Source organism: Emys orbicularis, chromosome 8, assembly GCF_028017835.1.
Source record: "Emys orbicularis isolate rEmyOrb1 chromosome 8, rEmyOrb1.hap1, whole genome shotgun sequence".
Taxonomy (NCBI): domain Eukaryota; kingdom Metazoa; phylum Chordata; order Testudines; family Emydidae; genus Emys; species Emys orbicularis.
Genome location: NC_088690.1, coordinates 30,051,218 through 30,075,460, shown reverse-complemented (window position 1 = coordinate 30,075,460; position 24,243 = coordinate 30,051,218). Strand labels below are relative to the sequence as shown.

The following is a 24,243-nucleotide window of genomic DNA, read 5'->3' as shown; positions in this document are numbered from 1 at the left end:
TAAAAAAAAAATCATTTAATTTTGTCTTTACTATTCTTTCCAATCTCTTCATTTCAGGCAGGGAATTTTTTGTGGGTCTGTCAAAACGGACAAATCAACGTGGTGCAGAAATTCTGGCTGACACATTTAAGGTTTGTACACTTGTTCTGCAATAAGACATTCTGCTTTCTGTGGCACAGGCAAAGGGGTTAAACTACAGCCCACTGAACCAAATACATTAGCCAAAATGTTCAGAAATGGGTATCTAAAGTCAGGCTCCTCTCTATTTAGATTCCTGGGTAGTGGCCTGAATTACAAAAAGGCAGAGAAGCCAACAGATCCATCAAAGTCACAGATCTTCAAAAGGGGACAAAGGAAATGTGGAGTCAAGTCAGTTCTGAGGGACTAATACTGTAAGTAGGGCAGTGCCAGGTCACTACTACTTGCTACTATCTTAGGCCTCCCATTCCTCTTCTAGAGAAGCTCAGCAATATGCATGAACGTGTTCTCACTTGAGTTCCTGACGGGTTTTTATAGAAGTAATTTTTAAACATTTAACAGATTTATTTTCAGGTGCACAAGTAGTGAAAACTGCAGTAGTTCTGTATTTTTCCTTGATGCACAAGGCAAGCCAAGACAGCCCAAAGGGGCGTGTCACAGTCATAGTTGACTGTAGCCAGTTTACCTCAGGACATGCAGATGAGTTAACTTGCAGAGGAGCTAAAATGTGTCATTGAATTACTCAGTGCAAATATGGAACTGGTACTGATTTAAAGTATTTACTGTGCACCTTCTTCGTTTCTACATAGGATTATGCTGTCTCCACAGTCCCTGTTTCTGACACTTTGCATCTGAAGAGTTTTTGTAGCATGGCTGGACCAAACCTGATTGCCATTGGTTCGACTGAAGCTGCGCAAAAAGCCCTCAAGGTAAAATGCATAGGAAAATGACGTGAGATAGGTGACTAATTTTACTTTTATCTTAAGACAAGAACACCTGAGTTTAAAATAGATGTAGTGTCAGTACAAGAGGGAAATAAATACACCTCAGAGAATCCCACAAGTGCAGGGAATATTATTCATTAATTGTGTAGGGAAAGTTTTATGCTAATCTAGTTTTAATTATCTAAAATAGCTTCCAGAGTTACTACAAGCTTGTACCTGATGATGTGAGGGGATGTGTTTTGTTCGTTTGTTGCATGGGATGGGGAATAGGTGGAAATGAAGGTTGAGACTTAAGCAGGGAAAGAGTTGTCTAGGTTCATTAACTTTGAATTCTTATTTCTTGATGCACAACATTCAGTGAAAGGATTTGAGGAAGGAGTGAACATGGTCAGAGCAGTGGGATAAGATTTCTTTTTTTTTTTTTTAAGCGGGAACATGGGAGTGACTGGAGAGACCAGGTAGATTTTGGAAATGTCAAAGGGAGAAGTAAAAGGGTTGAGAGTTTGGATGTGAGGAGAGAAGGTTAAGGAGGAATGGAAAATAACCCTAAGGATGTGAGCTGAAATAACAAGGAGGATGGTGAAGTTTCTGAGATGGAGGAGAGAAAGTTGAATAGCTGGGAGCATGCAGCCCTCTCCAGGAGGTGAGATGAAGAAAATAAGGAAGATGGGTTGAAGGGAAAGGGAAGATACAGGCTCTAATTTCAATAATGCCACATTGTGCTGACACCTAGCTTTAGGATATGGGCAGAGTACAGTAGGAGCAGGAAACAGGCAAATGTGCCAAACCAAGTACCTGAGAGAAGGGACAGTGTTGGATTTCTGGCTTCTTTTCTCAAAGGGGACACTGGTAACTCTTACCAACCTGAAAAAGCCTTCTGCCTTGAAGTTTTTAACATGAACATTTATTGCTGATTCTGCCTTGCTATCATAGAGTGAAGTGAAGTCCAAGCTCTAGAATGAACCCATCGCTGCACTTCAGTTGCAGAAGGGTAAGGTGGCTAGTGTCACCTCCAAAAAGTGTCACAGTCCTCCACATGAACTCCTTATGCAATTATCATCCTGGGACTCCAGTGCCCACCCTAGAGAGGCTCTCCATCTCAAGCTGATCGCTAAAAGGTCGTTTGTCTTCTGTCTAGAGTAGACTAAAGCACTAAGAGCTCTCTTTCCCTCCCCCCCCTTTTTAATGTGACATTTATATGTACAGTCAAGCCACGTCCAAAAGAATTGTAGCTAAATGGGCATCTGACAGCGTTTCTCATTCTTATTCCTTATCAGGAATGACTTTTCAAGGTCAGCACAAGGTTCATTTGTTTAGTAACAGTAAGTAGCCAATGTGTTCCCAAATGTACAGCCTATTATTGTACTGGTTCTCTTGCAAATAACGAATCCAGGCTTTGCTTGTCAGTACTAAAAAAATCTACTTCCAGGTTGAGAGTAATGTGGTGATTATTACTAACCCGTGCAATTACAAAATGTTGTAACCCAGCTGTCTCTCACCTTTTGGGGAGGAACAGGAAGGTGAAGGAGACGTCCCTTTGTTTAATTGTATTGGGAAAGAAATCTTAATCTTTCGCTGATTTAAAATGTGGCTTGTTATTGTTTTAGATATAAGGTTTTTGTATATGTTATTATTATAACCATAAAACTTATTTTGGAAATTAAAGAATATTTATGTAGTGACTGTGCCAGAGGTTTCTGATCAGGATCAGGGTCCTATTGTGCCGGCCAGAACATGGAGCAACTCTGAAAGAAACATGGCTCCTACCCCAAAGCTTACAGTGTAGGGCTCTGATCCTGCAAAGACTTGTGCACTTGCTTAGCTTCGATGGGACTCAGATGCATAAAGTTAAACAGGTGCATACGTCTCTGCTGGTTCAGAGCCATGGACTGTAAGCTCTTTGGGGTAGGAACCATGTGTATTTCAGAGTTGTACCGTATTCTAAGTCTTTGCAGGATCAGGGCTTGAGAGAGACTCAGGAGTTCCAGGTGCCCCTTAACCCCAACAATACCAACATCTGCTCACCCAACAACCACTCAGACTCCCCCATCCCACACAAACACCTGCCTACCTACCTACCTTAGCCTGAGCTGCCAAATCTGTGAATCTCTGTGACCTACCCCCTGCTATCACTCAGAGCAGGGTCTGAGACTGCAAGCCTAAGATCATGCTTATAAGCAAATTCTTCATTTGCATAAAATGTCACATGGAGCAGGAAAAAACTTGCAAAACTGGTATCAATGTGAAATAATTTATTTGACCCTCAGGCTGAAACTACTGGACACAGGCCTATTAAGAGATGTTCTGTTTAACTGGAAAATGATAGCAGTCACTACACGTAGCTATAAGATAATAACAGTCCACACCGACCTGCAGCGCCACACCCCCTTTCACTTTCTGTGAAACCAAATGAAAATGGCTTTGGTTGCAGTGCATTGACACTCCTGATTCTGTATCCCTGACAATCTAGCCTACATGAAGTGCTATGTAAATTCCCCCACGTGAGTTGATCTGTATGCCCTGTCCCAAATAATCAGGCTCAAACTCCAAAGGCATCACATGCAGCAACCTGATAAATCTTGCAGATACTCAGCCACAATAAAATACTACTTTGGACGATTTATAAACACTAACAAAATTCAAGCACAATACTATTGTCTGACAGTTTCAATTTGAACTCAAGCCAAGACTAATTTGAGTACTCTTCAGTTTGATTAAAGCCATTTGCACAGCTCTGCTAATCCTATTGCAGTGCATCAATTTAGCTATTGAAGCCAAAATATATTTGTAGATAAGATGATAAATAAATTGAGTTTGTAAAGTACCAGCCATGTAAATATTACCAGCAGTTCAGATACAGCAAAATGCAGAGTATTCGTAATAAGAAACGATGATGCATTTTCAAGCCTTTTAGAGGGTACTAGCAAGGTACCCTAACATTTAAAAAAAAAACCACACACACAAAAAACCTGAAAAATACCTTTTTAAATAGTTGACCATGTTGGTTTGCATGGTGTTTTTTGGTATTAGAGATTTAGAAGTATATATATCTTTGTATGAGGATCAGTATTAATGAGACATATGCACATGTAACTACACACCAGGGATCAAGGTTAGAGTGTACTCCTAAAGGATTGGGACATAAAGAAGTTCATACAAGTATTACTGATAAGAAAATTCAGTGTTTCGTAGGACAAAATGTTAAGTGTGTGCAGCTTAAATAATCATTACCACAAACTTAAGTTGAACTGAAAGCATTTTATCTAAGGCAAAAGTTTTAAAACCTAGATCTTGAAGTTAGGCAAGTAGGTCCTCTTAGAGACACCTGAATTAAGGATACTATCCTGAAAGTTGCTGAATCCCTCTGAGGTTTTGAGGGCCCAATTCCCAGCATTACTTCAATGGTAGCTGTAGCTCCTGTTGACTTCAATAGGAGTCATGAGTGCTCAGCACATCTGAAAACCAGGCCGCCTTTGAAGCTAGTCCTGCAGGGTGCTGTGGGTGGACCCAAAGTTAATTGGAATAAATGAAGACTTTCCACTTACTTCAGTGGGCTTTGGATCAGGCCCTGGAAGGTAATTTCCCATGAAAGTGCCATTGGAAACTGAGGGTACTCAGCACCTCACAGAAGCAGTGAGCACATTTTAGGTCAGGCCCTTTGTTAGCTGCTTAAATGTGGATTTATTTCACCAAATTTATTTTAAAACAGAAGTATACCCTGAGCACCTATCCCATAAATAAAAATACACAATAGAATAATATAAAGACCTGTCCATATCTAAGTAAATATCCATCAAACTCTTTCAAAAAGCCTAAGAGTTTTATTTTATTTTTTTTTATTTTATTTTATTTTATTTTATTTTATTTTAGCAGAATGTCTGGAAGTTTATCACCAAGCTCTGCACCAAGATTCTCTTTGTAAAAATTTTGGCCTAAAGTACTGAATTAATTGGTCCTGGTGCTTGCAACTAACAAATTGGGTATTATTTATTCAAGTCATGTATTGTTCATAAATAATAAATGTAGTAATTTTGAAACAGGAACATCTGAGTTCAGTCTAGCCTTTCCAGGATGCTATATTGTTACATTCAAAAAACTTTAAAAAGAAAGTTAAGTTTACAAAATCAGGCATGGAAGGGTTCTGTCCCATTGTGCATCATAACCGTATAGGTGGTCTGTGGCATACCCAGAAGCAGAATGCAGCCCTATGCTTTAAAACACAACATCCTCATCTTACAACCCTCTGTCTCCTTCACTGTCCAGCCTGTCCACTGGATGAGACAGTGTTCCTGTAGAACAAGTAGTCGGTGATAGCGTATCATCATCCTTATGCACAAGGAAGCCAAATTAAGATTCCAGAGAAATCTTACTTCTGGAATTTCTTAACTTGCGAGTTGCCTGACTTTCCAACTTGAACATTCCCTTAATGTAGGGGTCTTTTTAATGTGGATTCCTAGGTTTTTAATTAACATACTGAAAAACCAGAAATATCCTATGGAAACATGTTGACTCCCTTTGAGTCATCAGCTGGATCTGGCCCTAGAACTTCCATATCCACAATACAGACATCTACCAACAGGTAGCAGTAGTAGACAGTTATCCTGTATGGACCAATGATTAGAGAGGGATATGAAACACATTTTGTCAACATTTTGGAATATTAGGAATCAGGATTCCTGGGTTTGAGTGCAGTCTCTGAAGGAGAGCGTACTGTAGTAGTAAAGACTGCAACTAGCCACCTTCATAGATTTGGCATGCTCATTCTGAAAGCCAGTGTAGCTAAGTGGATGAAACTTGAGTCTGTCATAATTAGGCTTAGATTTTCATCAGTAAATGTCAATAAATCTCTTTCACTGTACCCACACAAACTGATGAAAAAATATTTCCATCAATAATAGAAATTTACAGTTAGGAAAAATAAGAAAAAATGCAGCTCGAGCTTATTAGTCTGATTTAGAATATTTACTTTGTATGTTTTAATATGACATTGGCAATTTGTGTTTTAACAGTTATAAATCTTTACCATTTTGAATCTCAATATCTATCATTAAATAATTATCTTACTCCCCACAACTGAGAATTTAAATTAATAAAAGTAGAAAGTCTTAAAAATAAACATCAATATTGTCCATTGAAATTAAAAATGGAATTCCACCAAACCTAGTCAGATTAGAGACCTGGGTTCCATTCCCAGCCACGCCAGACGTAACCATCCCTTTGGTGTCATGTAAAATGTGGGGAAAGTGTATTTGCTTCCCTCTTAAAAGTAAGGGTCTGAGGCCTTGCTCAATAAAGTCTCTGTGTAGCAGATTGCTGAGTCACCGGTGCAGCGCCTCCTGTTGGTCGTCCTGGGAATTAGTTCTTTTCCAGCCTCGGAGCGCCCTCTGCTGGCCGGAGTCTCGCCTGCCTCAGGCCCCGTGCCCCTCCTGGATGCCGGTGCCCCGTACCTTGGAGCAGCGCCCCCACGCTCTGGGTCTCCCCTTCCAGGGGAACCCCCACCCTCTAAGCCCACCTTGCCTCAGTGGCTAATGCCAGTCATCATCTAGCCCCCTTTCCCTGGGGCAGACTGCAGTCTGTTATGGCCACTCATTATTGGCAAGGGGGTAGGATCTGCTGCCTTTGCCTATGCCCGGGCTGCCCCTCTGTAGCCCCAGTACCTTTTGGGGCCTTTAACAAGGCCTGCAGCCTGGGGGTTTACCAGGCTGCAGCTCCCCAGCTCCTTTTGCCCTTCCCCAGCACTGCTCCACTTCAGGTACCTTGCTCCCAGGCAGCTAGCCCTTCCCACTCAAGGCTAGAGTGAGACTCCTCTTATCAGGGCCAGCTGGGCCTTGATTGAGCTGGCCACACCTGTGGTCAACTACTCCCTCAGCTGCTCTCACTCCTTATCACAGCTGCAGCCCTCACCAGGACTGCTTTTAACCCCTGTTCTGCCGGAGTGGGGCAGCTGCCCCACTACACTCTGCAAATAATTATTAATAGTCAGTAAGGAGAAGACGCAAGACTAGAACTCATGGCTTCTAACCCATTCACTATGCTAGTGTAACGCTGATAGACCCCAGTCGTCAGCAGACTGGATCGAAGCCGGAACCTCTGGAGCTTAGTGCCTGAGCTTCTACTGCATGAGCTAAAACAAACTGGCAGTTAGCTAAGGCTGTAAAGCAGACTCATAATCTCTCTTAAGTGGTCTCGTTGCCACTAGCCAGGACAAAACAGCACACCCAGGAGGTATGTGGGTTTCACTAAAGTAGCAGTATTCCTGCTGTGACCCACCCTGAGCTCAAGCTCTGTGGGGGGCTGAGACTATGCTCAGTATAGATGAGACTTTAGCACTTTAGACTTAAGTTTCTAAAAAGTTCTGAACATAGGCAAATAGAAATTTTAAAAGGCTTTTAATTTTGCCAAATCTTGTTGAATTTTCATCAGTAAAAGGCACCTCTTTGACTCTAGCACCAGCTCTTTGCCAACTTTCAAATTGTTCCTCCAAAATATGGGGGTACTAAAGATCTTCAGAGAAATGTTTTGAAAAAAGTTTAACCCGTTTCTCAGAAATGGCCGAAATGTTTTCATTGAAACATTTTTTTAAAAAAATATTCACTCTGAGTCAAAAAACAAGCATGACACGTTCTGTCTGAATGGTTAACGTTTGGCAAAGTTACAAACAACTGAAAAGGCAGGGGGGCTAGAACAATTTATATAGTGGGGTTGCTGAGAGCCATTGAACCAAATGGTAAATCCTGTATATGATGGAAACCACTAAGCCAGGGGTTTTTTCCACACTCCCAGCATCCCTAGTTCCAGCACCTATGTGAAAAAGGGGGGTCTTTTAACCAAGTGTTAGGCCAGTTTAGCTATAGGCATTATTACTAGCTCTACTTATGTTATGCTTATAAGAAGCACACGGGATCTTTTTCAGAGAAAAAGGCAATACACTGCATTTATTGAGAAAACAGCAGTTAGCATATGCTTTCTCTCTCTCTCTCTCTCTCTCTCACACACACACACACACACACACACACACACAGAGCCAGTTGATGTTTATAGGTACCAGTCCAGAGTCTGGATCAATCCAGTGGCCAGCCAGCTTGCTCACAGAGGGGAGCCGGGCTCTGTCGGTCGTGATCCAATGCCCCTGGAGTTGTGGCAAGATGAACCCAAAGTCCCATGGCAAAGCACCCTGTTCTTATAGTCTTTTTTTCTCTGTTCAAGTCTATGGATTTTGCTGTGTCAGTTTGTGACCGGTTACTCCTTAATTACTAAATCTTGTAATCAAAACAGTTCACATTGTGGCCCAGGCCTTCAACATTCCTCTAATATCCTTAACATAGACACAATACAAGATCCTGTCTCCTACTTACTAAACCTTAAAACAAAGAAATGTATATTTTAACTAGCAACAGAGGGTCCTGTGGCACCTTTAAGACTAACAGATGTACTGGAGCATAAGCTTTCGTGGGTGAATGCCCACTTCGTCAGTACATCTGTTTAGTCTTAAAGGTGCCACAGGACCCTCTGTTGCTTTTTACAGATCCAGACTAACACAGCTACCCCTCTCATACTTCACATATATTTAACTAGAGTGCCTAATTTATAATACATATAGGAAACCATAGTAGACATTATAACTTATCCTAAAACAAAAGGGTGACCATAATCAGTCATAAGGATTGTCCTGGTCTGGCCCTGCCTTAACATCAGTAGAGACACTGGCAGTCTGTCAGATGCATTTCTACCAATGTCCCAGAGGGTCATTCCTTTCTGCTATTCAAAAAGGGTGGCTGGCAGGATGATCAAATCATACATTTAATTCTTGTAGTACAAATATAAAATCTTGCTCCTACACCTAGAATATCCTTACTTCAATCTTGCAATAAAGTTGCCACTGTGGTCTTCACAGGTAACTGACACCCAGAGCTAAGAGCTACTTCTTGCTTTTTAAGGGCTAGATGATTCCATCTGATACATGGCACTGCATAGCACAGTCAATCAGCTACTCCTCTTGTATCCATATTGGTGAAGGGCAAGGTAGTCCCCTGGGCTCCTACTTAAGTGCCTAGCTATGACAGCCCTGAATGCCATTTTTTTTATCTTGATGGTTTACTTTTAAAGCACTCTTTTTCACTCTCGAAATCCAATCCTGCAGGCAAAATGATTGAGCTGTCTTTGAGCATCTCTGACAGTGCATCTGGTTTTATTTGAGTTAAGGATGCAAAGGTTAGCAAATAAAGTGGCTTATTTTTGGTAGTTGGAAAGTGACCTGTTGAGCTGTGCTATGCTGCCATTTCATACTGGATACTTTATACCTCTAGCAACGATCTTGTTGGAGGGACAGTATCTTTTTCTGGCTTTTGTATTGTAAAACATGTATTTTGGCAACTCTTAAAAATTAATTAATTAAACCACTTGAGTGTAGCATACTATAATTTATCATAACCATAGTCCTGCCTGTGTGTAGTGCTGCATGTGAACTATGAAATGGCTGTACAGGCTTTAGGACAGAGGTGGGCAAACTACGGGCCACATCTGGCCCGCGAGACCATCCTGCACGGCCCCTGAGCTCCAGGCTGGGGAGGCTACCCCAGCCCCTCCCCGGCTGTTCCCCCTCCCCCGCAGCTACACCGCCTCGCGGGCAGCGCTCTGGGCCGCAGGGATGCTCCTGGCTCTGGCCGGGTGGCACGGCTGCCAGACGTGCCGCTCTCAGCGGCATGGTAAGGGGCCAGGGACAGGAGGTCCTGGGGGGCAGTCAGGGGACAGGGAGCAGTTGGATGGTTCTGGGGGGAGGCGGTCAGGGGACGGGAAATGGGGGGGGGGGTTGGATAGGCTTGGGAGTCCCAGGGGGCCTGTCGGGGCAGGGGGGATAGGGGTCGGGGCAGTCGGGACAGGGAGCAGGGGGGTTGGATGGGGGGTGGTTAGGGTCAGGGGGTCTTGGGAGGGGGTGGTCGGGGACAAGGAGCGGGGGGGGAGGGTTGGATGGGTCGGGGGTTCTGAGGGGGGCAGTCAGGGGGTGGGAAGTGGGAGGGGGTCGGATAGGGGGCGGGGGCTAGGCTGTTTGGGGTGGCACAGCCTTCCCTACCCAGCCCTCTATACAGTTTTGCAACCCCGATGTGGCCCTCGGGCCAAAAGTTTGCCCGCCCCTGCTTTAGGATAATAAAACATATGCTAGAAGCAGACAATAAATCAGAAGTGACATTTTGACCATGAGATCTTCTTCAGGCTCTGTAAAATATAGACCATGGTTATTTGGGCTACAATTGGAAAGTGAGACTATAAGAAATTGGATGAAAAAGGAGTGGTAGAAATTAACTGCAAAATCTGTCATTGCCTGAAGTCTACCACAGCTGAAGTATTAGCCGCCTCCTCGCTCTGCCCTGCGCTATTTTCAGCATGCATTTCTTTCAATCCTGTTTTATAGTATGTATATTGAGTATGTGCTGTAGCTGTCAAGGGGATCAAGAAAGGAAAAGCAAGGTCTTTTCCCCCTTCAGGAGGCCCAGGATTTCACCCTATATATTGCCCCTGCCTGCCATCCACCCCTCCCCCCCCATATCTTTTGGGCCTGATCCTTTGCTACTGAGGTCAATGAGAACTTGCCTTCAGTGGTGCTGATTCAGGCCCTTTGCTAGTGTGTGCCTTGGCATTGAGGTGTGAGGAGTATTATCATGGTGGAAGTTCTCATTAGCCATTGGAACAATTGCTAGGCAGGATCAGTGCAGAAACAGAGACCTAGTTAATTCCTTTTATGTGCTCCTTCGGTCCCCCTCCCTTTTCAACCTTTTTTCATTTGCAGACCCCTAAAAAATTTCAAATGGAGATGCGGACCCCTTTGGAAATCTATTGTCTGTGTGTATATATATATATATATATATATATAGTTGAATTCTGTTCAGTCAGGTTTCAGTCTTAAGTCTTTCATGGACCCCTTAGACATGGTCTGCAGACCCCCAGGTTGAGAACCACTGGCTTAGAGGATCCGTAACTCTGCAGGACTGCATCACAGTGAAATAGCAGAACTTCCCACATCACATACTTCTGTGCTTTCTGTGATGGGCAGAGACTGACTAAGTGAGTTTTATTGGTGGAGTTCCAGTGGCAGAGGGAAACTCACTTGTGTTCAAGCCCTTTCATCTCTCTCTTTGGACACCTGTTGGCAGTTCCTTACGACTTCATTGCTACACACAGTGCTCCCAACCACAGCCTTGGCAATGTCAAACATATGCCAGCAAATGGTCCTACTGTACTTTTTGGCAACCTCCACAAGCTAATAGCGATGTTCTTGTCCACAGGGATTTAGGCTGCCCTCTGTGTAGACTCTGTAGCATCAGGCCAAAGTCACATAGAGTTAGTAAAAGGTATCATTCTCAAGTCATTTACGTCAAGATCCTGATACTGCGTCATGCCACCACTCGGTGAACTGAGTCCTGATCCAAAATAGACACTCCGCATGGACAAGGTTTGTTATCATAAGACTGGTAAAGCAAACGCTGATGTCAAGCCACTTGACCCACTTCTCCTCCTGGAGCAGTGTCTAATGCCTTGTGCTGGCAGTCTGGGGTTCTGCTCACTGTATTAAGTTTTCCCACTCCATCCATTCTCTTATGAAATCAACTACCAGTGTAAAGAGCTGTCATATTGCCTCCATGATGAGGTCTTGCTGGGGTTGCAAAACGGTTGCAAAGATGAGACCGCCAACGATTTAATGCAGTTGAGCTTGTAACTGTTTCTTCCCTAAAGGGACTTAGAATGAATGTGGAACAACTGACCTCTGTGCTTCAGAACTAATTCTTGGTAGCCAGGAATATAACCTAGAATATGTAGCAGTGGAATAGTAAGAACTCTGGAAGTATCCTTTCCTTCCTAAATACAAGATGCTCATAACATCTTTGGCTTGTCTAATTCTTGACTCTCCCATTCTATAAGTTCACTGGTACATGGGAGTGGGATTGATCATTCATCATCTTAACTCCTGCTGAAGAGTACTATTACAAAAGCAGCTCAGTGCACAGTTCTGGTACAGGTCAGGAGAGACTTGTTAAAGCCTCACGTAAGGAAGGAAGTAGAGAGAAAAGTCTGTACCAAGCAACTGGGTTCTTGGTCTTTATTCAAAACCAAGATTTCAGAGTAGTGCTTTCAGAGACTTTGGAGTAAATTGTTATAACGTTGACAAAATTGCCCCGGTTCTTATGGTTTAGTGTCTTTTGTTTGTATTAGGTGCACATCTCCTGTGTAGCTGCTAGGGCTTCTGCAATGTGCCATTATTAAAAAGCAGAATACTGTTATCAACCACCATAGCAGAGTTACACTCAGTTGTGTAAATACTAAGAAATACATAACTCATAGCTAGGAAAGTGCCTGCGGAACAGGGCCCCCAAGTGGCAACTTAATACTTCTGTATTCTGCTAGACTAGCAGATACCTCCTGGAAAATATTAAGAACAATTTATTTAGATAAAAATCTTCTAATACTGTCTTTCTAGTCTCTCATTTTTTAGTAATAAAAACTTTAGCGTAAAAAAACCCAGGGCCTCTTATTCCTTTAGCATTAATCACTTATGCCTCTTCTTATTCCCCACATGAAGTCATAATTCTCTATTTACGATATTGCAGTGGGTTGCTGTGGAAATGATTACAAATATTAACAGCCCAAAGAGGATGACTTCAGGTAGGGAATAAGTAGCAAGTGCAGATGAATGCTGACTTTTGTATAAATGTAGCAATGAAGAATGAGCTTCGTGAAACAGAGAGAACAACAGACAAACTGCTTCTAAATATAACTTTGAAAAAAATAGTTCCATGAGACATCTGCTGTTCTAAACCTTGCTGATAAAATTGTGTGAATTCAGCCTGATTTTTCTTGAAGACTTTCCTTTAGCTTATAGTTATTGACTCTGGGCCTGATCTTACAAGGTACTGTGCATCTTCAATTCCTTTTAGTGTCCCACTGCTTTGGGAAGTGTGAGCATTCAGCATCTCATAGGGTTTGGCTCTCATTGTGTACTAGAATGAACACTACTTAAAAAAAAAATCACCAGTAGTTAAGACAGTACAATATTTAGAACCTCTTTAAAATTGAGAGACATGTCTTTTAAATATCTGTTGTATTAAACTTAGTGTATCTGACTGAATTTACTTAGTTGTATTTGTCTATAGATTTTATGGATTATAAGGTACCAGTTGCTGTAGAATCTAGTCTTCATGAGGACATACACTTCGATATACTAATTAACCTGTAGAATGATTGGGAACAGCAAGACTTTTTATTTTTTAAAGTCCTAGACAAGGTAAGTATGGGACCCCTTTAAATATTTACTTGTGACCAACAGGGAGCCTGTCAGCCTATAAGAGTAAAGACAGAGGCTACAATGATTGAGGGAGTTGTCAGCTTGCTTTCCGTAAATAGGAACTTTGTTTTGTTGTTTTTCTGCTCCTTTGCTTTCCTTTATTTTTCGGGGCTTCCCTTCTCTCCGTGAGTTCCTGTTCCAAAAGACAGGATGTTCGTCTAGATTCCTTTATTAAAAACAACAGCAAATCTAAGTCATTTCCTTTTCCCTTCCTCAAGAGGTACTTGCCTTCTGCATCAGCCCCTTTATAATGCTGATGGCGTCACATCAGTGTGACCTTAGTACAAGGTTGTTTAAAGGAGGTAAAGCAGCACAGGTGTGCTTTGAAGCAGTGCTAATGAGCATCAGATGTTACCAATTAAATTTGTGAGGATGTAAAGGCTTTCCTGAGTTAGGAAAAGTTTAGTAATGGAATGAACAGGAGGGGATACTTCTTTAAAAATGAGGCAACATGGAATACGTGACTGAAGGGATGCAGTAGGACTTAAAAACAAAAGCCTAGATCTTAAGAACACTAAGCGTGGGAGATGGTGGTTTGGTATTTGGCAGTCTCACTGTGGTCTTGTCTACGCTAGATGCTTGGCATATTGCCCACTGTTTTGGTTCCAATACTTTGTCTGTAACACACCAAGTTTATCCAAGAATTTTTCTTTTGTGAGGTCCAAACTACAATAGGCACTGCCCACATGGGTTCTTATCTGTGTCTTGGAAGGGTTTTAGTATTTTATTCCAAATTTCCAAGAGGTGTCTCAACATCTAATGAGAATTTCTACTACAATTTATGCCATACGAGGCTACCACGTCTTCCTCCTGTTGAGACAGCCTGGCCGTCATGTTTAGTGCTATGTCTGAATCTTGGGACTCTCGGAACATCATGAAATCCAGGCAAGGTCTCTGGTTTTTCCTGGTCCCACTCCCCATCCTTCTACCTGCCTGGTATGTGGCACCGCTGTTCTCCACCTTATTCTTCACCACTGCATTTCAAAGAGCCTCTATGCTATTCACTAGGACTTTGATCTGTGTGGAAGGGCAAGTACCAAGGATTCGGTGCAGCTTATCATGGAAAAGACCCAGTTTCCTCCATGCACCAAGCCTACTCTCATTGTCCCAAACCTCCTTGTACTGAACCTTAATTCACATGATTTTTCACAGCACTGCTTGTTACTTCAAGTGAAGCCTATCTCCGCTATTTGGTTGGACACTGGAGTCATAGATAAAAATGGCTTTTGGAGCTAGCATGCCATTCCTGTCCATACTAGCGCTGTACTGGTGGAGATTGGTACAGTGGAAGACAACATAGTAGCTAGCTTTGTTGGAAGCGGGTCTAATCCAACCAATTGATTTGCCTATGCACAGCTGGGAGAACGGGTAACTTTGTTTCTTCCCTTCTCGTTTATTGCTTCACTAGGAAATCATGCAAGATTTCCTCTAAAACATTCTACCAGTTTTTTAGAAACAGTAGAGTGAATCCAGAGAGAGAACTGATGAACATGCTAGAATGCCAATTTATTCCTTTAAATATAAGAAACTGTGATTCAAAGGCTCATGGTTTAGGGGTATAAGTAATACTACTTCTGTAAAGCAGTCATCCACAATGAAACAGTCTTACAAGTATGTCCTCTACTGGGATATGGCTTAGAGCTCTAGGCATCGTGTTGTTGTTTTTTAAATATCTAGGCTCCTTGGAATCACCTGTTCAAATCTCTGCTAGTTGTCTGGAGGTACATTAATGGAGTACTATGAAATCTGACACTGAGGTGAAGGGAGGTGGCAGCCTTTCAGATCAAACCTTAAAAACCAGGGTCTTCCAGTCTGTCTGGACATAAAGATCCATTGGTGCTTTTCATAAAAATAGACTGTTTCCAGGATGGCGATGGCCACAATTTTCCTCTTCCCTTTTCTTCCCTGTTTTCCGCCCACCTATTATAATGCACTGGCCAAGAGTCTTTCCCCCCCTCTCATGGTTTAACTATGTGAGAGGTTTATAGGTCTGCTGCAGCCTCCAAGTTAATGTAACTGGTTCTTCACTTCAGGCAGGGTCATAGGTCCACAGACAAGCCAGCCTGGACATTGTTGCCTATCGCTGAGCTTGCTACATCTCTGGCTGTTAGTTACCATCCACCCGAAGAATGATGTAATTTTCATCATCAGAGACAGAGTTCATCATGACACATATAGTTAAAGTTGCTCAATATTCTCTTATTAGTTGCCAAACTTTAATGGTTTGGATGGAAATTTTCCATGCTTGCTCTCGGCCTCAGTTTGAATTCCTTTTGAAACTTTCAGTGAAAACAGTTTAGATATTCCCAAGGTGTTAGGTATTTTTGCTATCCCATCTTAAATATTGTCCTACAGAATCTTTGAAGAGTTCGGATACCTCCAGACTTTAGATCAGAAACTTGAAATTTGGTAAGAGAATGATTCTGGGGACAGAGAAGTGCCATCTGCTGTTCCATGAAAATCCACCCAAATTTGGTCAAGGTATAAGACTCTGAAATCACCATTTCCAGATGCTCTGTAGAGCTTGTGAGAGGCCTACTGCTAAAGTTTCTGACCATTCTGTCTGCCCTGAGCATGCTTTCGGACACACGGAGTCACAAAGAGAGTTCCAGACAATACGCAGACAAAGCAGCAACTGCAAAATACCCTTTGGCCTAGGCCAAGGGAAGTTAGGCTGGGACCAAGGAGGAGATAGAGTTCTAGACTTGGCTCTTCCCCTGACCAGTTTCTCTTGTTTGTTATTATGGGGGCATCTTATTATTGAGTACAAGGCCTCAGGCCCTACGTTAGAAGGAAGGCAAGTATCCTTTCCCCCAGAGGTGTTAAACAAAATCACTTTTGGCAGAGCTGTGACTAGAACCCAGGTTTCTAATATGATAAACCCATTAGCTACACTGCATTTTATAACAAATCTGTGTGCATGGCTGTGCTGTATGTACCCCTAGACCACACTCCGTTCAAGGGTAGGAAAAGAAGAACCCAGAGATCCTGATTCCTAACATCCTGTTACTGTATAGCAAACATCCGTTCTAGCAGTCAGTCTACATCAGGGGTGGGCAAACTTTTTGGCCCGAGGGCCACATCGGGGTTGTGAAACTGTATGGAGGGCTGGGTAGAGAAGGCTGTGCCTCCCCAAACAGCCTGATCCCCGCCCCCTATCCGCCCCTCCTACTTTCTGCCCCCGACTGCCCCGCCCCCCCCCTGAACCCCTGACCCATCCAACCCCACCTGCTCCTTGTCCCCTGACCACCCCCTGCCGGGACCCCCTGCCCCTAACCACCCCCCCAGGACCCCACCCCCATCCAACCACCCCTGCTCCCTGTCCCCTGACTGCCCCGACCCCTATCCACACCCTCACCTCCTGACAGGCCCCCCGGGACTCCCATGCCTATCCAACCCCCCCGGTCCGCTGACCACACGCCCCCCCCCCCCCCCCCCCCAGAACCTCTGCCACATCCAACCGCCCCCTGCTCCCTGTCCCCTGACTGCCCCCTGGAACCTCCTGCCCCATATCCAACCCCCCGTTCCCCGCCCCCTTACCATGCCACTCAGAGCCAGGGCCGGCTCTAGGCACCAGCAAAACAAGCTGGTGCTTGGGGCGGCACATTTTTAGGGGCAGCATGGCCGGCGCCAGAATGCCGCCCCTAAAAATGTGCCCCGGCCGCCCTAACTCACCTCCGCTGCTGCTGCCGCTCGCGCGCTGCTACTCGCCCTCCCTCCCAGGCTTGAGAGCCTGGGAGGGAGGGGGAGAAGCGGCGCCCGTGCCGCGGCCACTCGGAGTCTCCCCCTCCCTCCCAGGCTCTCAAACCTGGGAGGGAGGGGGAGATCCCGAGCGGCCGTGGCACGCGAAACAGTCGTTTCGCGCGCCGCTGCTCCCCCTCCCTCCCTCCCAGGCTTGAGAGCCTGGGGGGAGGAGGCAGGGCTGGGGATTTGGGGAAGGGGCGGAGTTGAGGCGGGGCCAGGGGTGGGGGTAATTAAAAAACGGGGGGGGGTGGGCAGCCAAAATTGTTTTTGCTTTAGGCGGCAAAAATCCTAGAGCCGGCCCTGCTCAGAGCAGCAGGAGCTTGCCACCCGGCCGGAGCCAGCCACACCGCCACACTGCCCAGCAGAAGCGGCGGGCAAGAGCGCTGGTGGCGCGGTGAACTGAGGCTGTGGGGGAGGGAGGACAGCAGGGGAGGGGCAGGAGGGCTAGCCTCCCCGTCCGGGAGCTCAGGGGCTGGGCAGGATGGTCCCGCAGGCCGTAGTTTGCCCACCTCTGGTCTACATAGAGGATAGCAGCTAGCTGCTGCTGCCAGTTACTCCTTTAGCACAAGTGATAGGTCTGTTTCGTGGATCCCTGCTGATGACCCCTGTGGAGACCAATATCATTCCACATGATGGAACATCCATTTCTCATTCTTCTTTTTAGAAAAAAACAAACCAAAAACTAAAATTACATACAAAAAGACCTTACATTTAAAGAATAGTGATGCTGCAAAATCAAGCACTGAAACGTTAGGAAATGCCGGAATTAATGTTATACTGGCAACCTTAATCCAACCCCTTCTCCATATGCATTATGATGCAATATTTAATTACATTATCACATTTATTGAACAGGGTTCCTTCCTCATTTAATGCATGGGATGGACAGGGTTGCAGGAAGAGAAAGGATGGTCTCTTGTGTTGAAGGTGCTGAACTGGGACCCAGAAGAGCCAGTTCTATTCCTCCTCTGCCACAGACTTTCCTGTGTGATATGAATGTATATGCGTATATTCTACGCATGTGTTCTGTGGGAGTCCAAGGGGGCTGATTTAGAGTTGGATGAGTAACCTTAATTCTGGCATTTCCTAACTCTTGGCTTTGCTGTGTGAGTGTGTGAGAGAGAAAACAAAAATGTCTGTCTAAATTTATTTTTCAGGTTTTGGGGCTTTTGTCAAAAAAGAAAAAAAAAACTGAAATGTGTTCAGGCTTTTGACTAACACATCTGCTTGATGAAGTTTTGGCCAGTTCTCCTACCTGTTTAGTACACGTATGCACTGTATACTGTGTGTGTCTGTAGGGTCCTTGGGATATTAAGGCACTTTGGGTGCGACATTTCTGCTGACTGTTGTGACACTCCTGTAATGAACTCTACACGAGCGGAACCCTGAAATCACTGGGGCTCTGCACAAGGGCCTGTCTGAATGCACTGGGGTCTATTATCATAAGAGAGCTAACACAACACTGTTTTAAAGGATGCCAGACATGTTTAAAGTATCGCTTAAACTCGTCGACATTTCTCCTTCACATGTATTGCTGTTTCACATTTAGGGTTATTTAGCTTACCCATTACCTCAGTTTGGCTGAGGACATGCTGTAAAACACTACAGAAAAGGCATTTTAGGCCATGTGAATGACTTCAATATAAGGAAAGCATGACTAAGGGCTGAGAGAATGTGCAGTGAATATTACCCTCTATAGGCTGGAGAGAATTCCCAGAAAAACTAGGCATGCAGGAAATGCCTGGCTGCTAGTATAACTGGTCATGCAAGTGCTCCTGGGCAGAAAGCCAGACTCCTACAAACTTGCTTCGTGACTGCTACAATCTTGGTACATAAGGCAATTTTAAAAAGATCTTTCCAATTGGGTGTCTGATACACAAATTAGATGAAATGACCTGTCTCTTTTTTTCCAAAAGATATCAATGTATTTTTGCTGCATTTGAAGGCCATTAGACTTCTTGTTTTATATGGGGATGGTTTAGAGTGTACAGCAGAGGTCTATTTACTGCTTATGCGTCTTCCATGAAATGAGATTTAAATTTTTTTTTCAGCCTGCAGATCTAGATGTAGCAGGAATTGCATGGGGGGAAGGTAGAGGGGAATAGTGGCGCTCTCCCGAGCTTTACCCAAGCTCCACTTAGCTAAGGCTCCAAACTCAGACACTGCTTGTAGTAGAATTGTGCATATGTTCAAAACACGATTATGCATGCTGTGCTGGCTGCTCTAGCTTTGGGTCTCCATCGGTAGGGTTTGAATAACTATAGGCAGGGGCAGATTAAGCCGGCAGTGGCTCTCAACCTTTCCAGACTACTGTACCCCTTTCATTTGTCTTGCGTACCCCAAGTTTCACCTCACTTAAAAACTAGTTGCTTACAAAATCAGACATAAAAATACAAAAGTGTCACAGCACACAGTTACTGGAAAATTGCTTACTTTCTCATTTTTACCATATAATTATAAAATAAATCAATTGGAAGATAAATATTGTACTTACAATTCAATGTATAGTATATAGAGCAGTATAAACAAGTCATTGTCTGCACAATATTTTAGTTTGTACTGACTTCGCTAGTGCTTTACATAAGAAAATAAGAGCGGCCATACTGGGTCAGACCAAAGGTCCATCTAGCCCAGTATCTTGTCTTCTGACAGTGGCCAATGCCAGGTGCCCCAGTTTTACAACAGGCTACATAAAAAAAGACTATAACAGGATTCAAAAAAGAACTAGATACATTCATGGAGGATAAGTCCATCAATGGCTATTTGCCACGATGGGCAGGGATGGTGTCCCTAGCCTCTGTTTGCCAGAAGTTGGGAATGGGCAACGGGATGGATCACTTGATTACCTGATCTGGACGTTTTGAGTAGTAATGCAATCCACTCTGAAATGAGTGAGCAGAGTATAGTAAGAAAGAATGAGACTAGAGAGAATCCAGGTAAGTTTTGCAGAGGGGAAAAAGACACTTCCTTCCAGACCTTAAAACATTTGTAAATGTGATCTTTCACGCCATCTTAAAAAGGTGGGGATAAGGGGTTAGTTTGTATACTAGAATGTATGCGTCTCCAAAGGGCCCGGTACCTAACAGAGCACATTATTATGTTGTCCTTCGTAGGAACTAGCTAACTAAAATAATTCTCCCCTTCACCGCTGGATTCTTGGAAGCTTGCTCTTGTTATTTCTAGTTAGTCCCACTCTCCTTTTCTTCTCTGTGTTAGGATTAACACAGTCACTACTTCTATATTATTTTGTCTTGAGAGGAATCCATCCAAAATGTCCTTTTGTTTAGTCTCCCATGCATCTGCCATGTGTCTGTTGTTGTTATAGCGTAGGGACTTCCCTCTCGTTGAAGTTATTGTGCAATATTCATTATTTTCTATCTGAAGCCCTTTACACAGTAAAAGAAGTCAAAAGAATACTGTATGAATGGTTTCTGCATCATTCTGTATTAAATACCATTTTGCAACTTCTAAAGCAAGTGTTCTGCAATGAATCACAATATGTTCCCGAGAAGTGAACTATTGCTACAACACAATTACAATAACAGGGTTCTCTTTGCTTTTCCTCCAAGAATGGAAGAACACCAGTGTCTCAAACCCTGCTGTATCCAGGCACTGGTCCTTCCTGTACTGATACCAATAGTGCGATGCAGGCCTAGTAAAGAATATACTGCTTTAAATAGGGTCTATGAAGATCAATTGCAGAGGAAAGACAGCTATGGAGTGTGATCTGTAAAGGCCTATCCTCCAGACACCTATTACTTACTATCATGAGCAGTCCCTGTGACTACTTGTGATTGTAGGCGCTACACCTGGGAAGTGTTTGCAGTATCAGTGAGAGTTTAAAAAACAGATGAGGGCAACTTAAATACAAGCAAGTTAAGATCAAAAATAGGAAAGCAAAGACAATGACTTCAAGAATAAAAATGCATCCAGTGCAATAAAAGTGCTGTTTATTCCAACAAAACCTGTTAGCTCTTTTATGGAGGTAGATGGAACCTTGGAAATTCAGAAGAATTTCCTATCTGATGAAGAAACAAGAAGTGAGAGTAAGATAAACACTTCCTCCGGAATGCATGACATTCCTTACTTCAGTTTCATATTCTCCACAGGATATGTATGAGTCAGACTACAGTGTGGAGAATGTACCCAGACAAAGGAATTATCGGAGGTGTGTGCAAGTATTAAGTGCTTTATTACTTAACGGTGTGCTGTAGATCCTTTCTGTGCTTCACTTCATGTGTCATTTTGTACTGACGAGCAGTAGCACGGGTGACCTCATAAATCATTCAGATGTAAATTCATCTAGACCCAATAGACTAAATTGTGCTCTTAACTACACTGAGGTAATTCTAAAGTCAGTGGGGCTTCTCTGGATTTATACCAATGCGTCTGAGAGCAGAATATGGCCTAAGTTCTTTGTTCACAGGATCTTGCTGGGAGTAGTTTAAATACAGGGTTTTTCTTCTAAATGCATCACATGATCCCTGTGTATTTGGTGGTGTCTCCTTCATCAGGAGCCAGTAGATTCTGGCCAAAGGGATCCAGATTGTACAGTGGGAGAGCAAGGAAAGGGCAAAGAGATTTGGGAGTACGTACAAAGACACAAAATGCAGTGATTAAGAGGATAACTTATTTAGAATATTTGGGTGTGCTTAAGATTTTTGGGTAAGGCCAGAGTTTGGGGCAGTTTCTTTGGGCCTCATTCATCACTTTGTAACTCTAGTTTTATGTCGGTAAAGCTGGAGTGATGCAGTGGTGAATCTGGCTCGTAGTCTTCAAATTGTTTTTTACATCTGTAATTCTAGAGACGGGGCTTAAACCAAAACCTTTTGATACAATTACCCCCTCAAGCCCTGTGAGTCTTTGAAATCCCAACCTAGATCCAAATTTTGCATATTCACCCTACATTTATAAGCAGCCAAAGCAAAAGTCCTGAGCAACTGCTGCCAACTCTACTGTTCTGAAGCATCACTACAGGTACGTCGATGCTACAACTGGGCGCAAGCCTCCCAGCCCAGGTAAACAGACTCGCGCTAGCAAGGCTTGAGCTAGCTCGCTAAAAACACCAGTGTGGACATTGCAGCTCCAGTGGAGACTTAGGCTGGCAGCCTGAGCTCAGACCCAGGGGGTCAGGTGGGCTTGAGAGCCCAAGCTGCTGCCTAAGCCGCAATGCCCACCCTGCTGTTTGTAGCCCACTAGCTCAGGTCCCGCTAGCACAAGTACCTGGACTGGAAAGCTCATTCCCAGCTGAAGTGTTGATACCTCCTATGTGGTCCCCTGAGGAACAAGGAGTTAACCCAGGCTCCCCGGGCAGAAGTGCTTAGTGGAAGAGCTCCAGGAGGGGCTGTTTGGGAGACAGAAGAAATGTCTTTGGGCAGAATTTGGAGGCTGCTGAACCCATGCTGGGGAGTGTTACTTTTCTGCTTATATTAACTTAATTCACTTCTTTTTATAGACCTTACGAATGGCCAGTTTTTAAGGGGTGCTGAGCACCTGTAGCTCCCATTGATGTGAACAAGGATTTGGGGTATTCAGCACCCCTGAAAATCACTCCATGTCCCTTAAGGAGAAAACCCTGCTGACTACGGTTTTGTGGGTGGTGGGGGGAGGTTCCTGCTGAGTCATCCCACAAGGGTTTTCAAAATTTAGATCTGAGTTTAGGCAGCTTGACTTCATTTCTACTTGATACCAGGAGGTCCCGTACTTGAAGTGCGGACATAAAAAGAAACCTTACTTGTTATGTAGTGAAATCGCTCCTGCAAAACCATAATCAGCTACTTTTTCTAGGTTTGCGTTTGTACATTCATTTTGGAAAGCTAGTGCATTTCCTCTAAATAGCTGCGCTTCACTTCTGTCAACAGACCATGCAGCAGATGAGTGACCATCGCTATGACAAACTGACTGTGCCTGACGACGCTGCAGCAAACTGCATATATCTCAACATTCCAGGCAAAGGCCACGTTTTGCTGCATCAAGCCCCTGAGGAATATCCAGAAAGTGCAAAGGTAAAGGGAGAGTTACGAATTAGGGGCTCTTCCTGTGAGTACCTCCTGGGATGGGGCCGCAGTACTGTGCACGCATATGTGTGCATGCACACACATGTAAACACATCAGATGATTATTTCCAGCTCCACTACTGATTTTTGTCTGACCTTATTACTTAATCTCTTTCTCCTCCTGTTGTTCCCTTAGTGTAAAATGGGAATAATTATACTCCCTCGCTGCATTATTCAGGGAATTCATTCATTAATGTTTGTAAACACTTTGAGACCCTCAGATGGAAAGCAACATATAGATGCAAAGTATTACTGTTTATTACCAGTGACTGGCTAATCATCAAGATAATATGGGGAAGAAACAACTGTCGTTTCAAGGAAGAAACGATTATCCACAGTGAACCAGTAAGAGAATGAGATACACAATGAGTAGTTACTCTTTTTAACTCGCCTAATTCCTAGCAGCACACTGGAAGTGCGGAGAGGGCTGAGGAATTTCCCCCTTTCCTCTTGTGGCCCTTCCACAATCTTATATTCTCCCCCAAGGGAAGCAGAATCATCACAGTTATGATGCCTTTAAAGTCTTGAGCGCCAAAGCTGGGGTGGGGATGGGATTTGGCAACACGACTTCAAATCTGTAAATTTGTTTCCATTGTATTGATTCAATAAATAGTTGGAGGAAATGGAAGGGAGAGATGCTCAAGTGTAATGACTTTTTCCTTCTATTTCCTAACCAGGTTTTTGAAAAACTGAAGGACCACATGCTGATCCCTATAGCCAGCACAGAACTGGAGAAAGTAGATGGGTTACTCACCTGTTGTTCCGTCCTTATTAACAAAACTTCAGAATTATGAGATATAGAATCCCTCCCTTGTAACTGGCAATAAAGTACATGCAAGGTAGACAAATCTATATCCACACTTTTATTGTTTTTATTGACAATCTACTGTACCACTGTGCTACTAACCCTTGTTTACAAATGTTTTGCTTTGTGTATTTTTATGTCCCGGTAGATGGTATTTAAGGTGTATGTGTGCTTTTGCTGGGATGAATATAGTGCAATGAGAAAGCAAAAGACAACTATGATAGCTAACCCCTAGCTTTAGTGATTTACATACTCAGTGTGAAAACTACATGGGGGAAAATTAGTTCCTAACCATTTGCTAAGCATCTCCATTGTCTTGACACCTTTCCCATGTGTTTTACCTTTTCTCTCCCTTTCCTTTCTGCTTCATCACCCTTTTTT

At 43.6% G+C, this 24,243-nt stretch overlaps 1 protein-coding gene across 1 annotated transcript in view; it reads left to right on the top strand.

Moving 5' to 3' along the window:
* Positions 1-23,851, top strand: part of DDAH1 (dimethylarginine dimethylaminohydrolase 1) — an 89,830-nt gene extending 65,979 nt beyond the window's left edge. Inside the window, exons 3-6 of the mRNA XM_065409823.1 lie at positions 58-131; positions 789-908; positions 22,863-23,006; positions 23,735-23,851. Coding sequence (XP_065265895.1) covers positions 58-131; positions 789-908; positions 22,863-23,006; positions 23,735-23,851 — 455 coding nt within the window. The remainder of the gene's footprint in view (positions 1-57; positions 132-788; positions 909-22,862; positions 23,007-23,734) is intronic.
* The last annotated feature ends 392 nt before the right edge of the window (positions 23,852-24,243 follow it).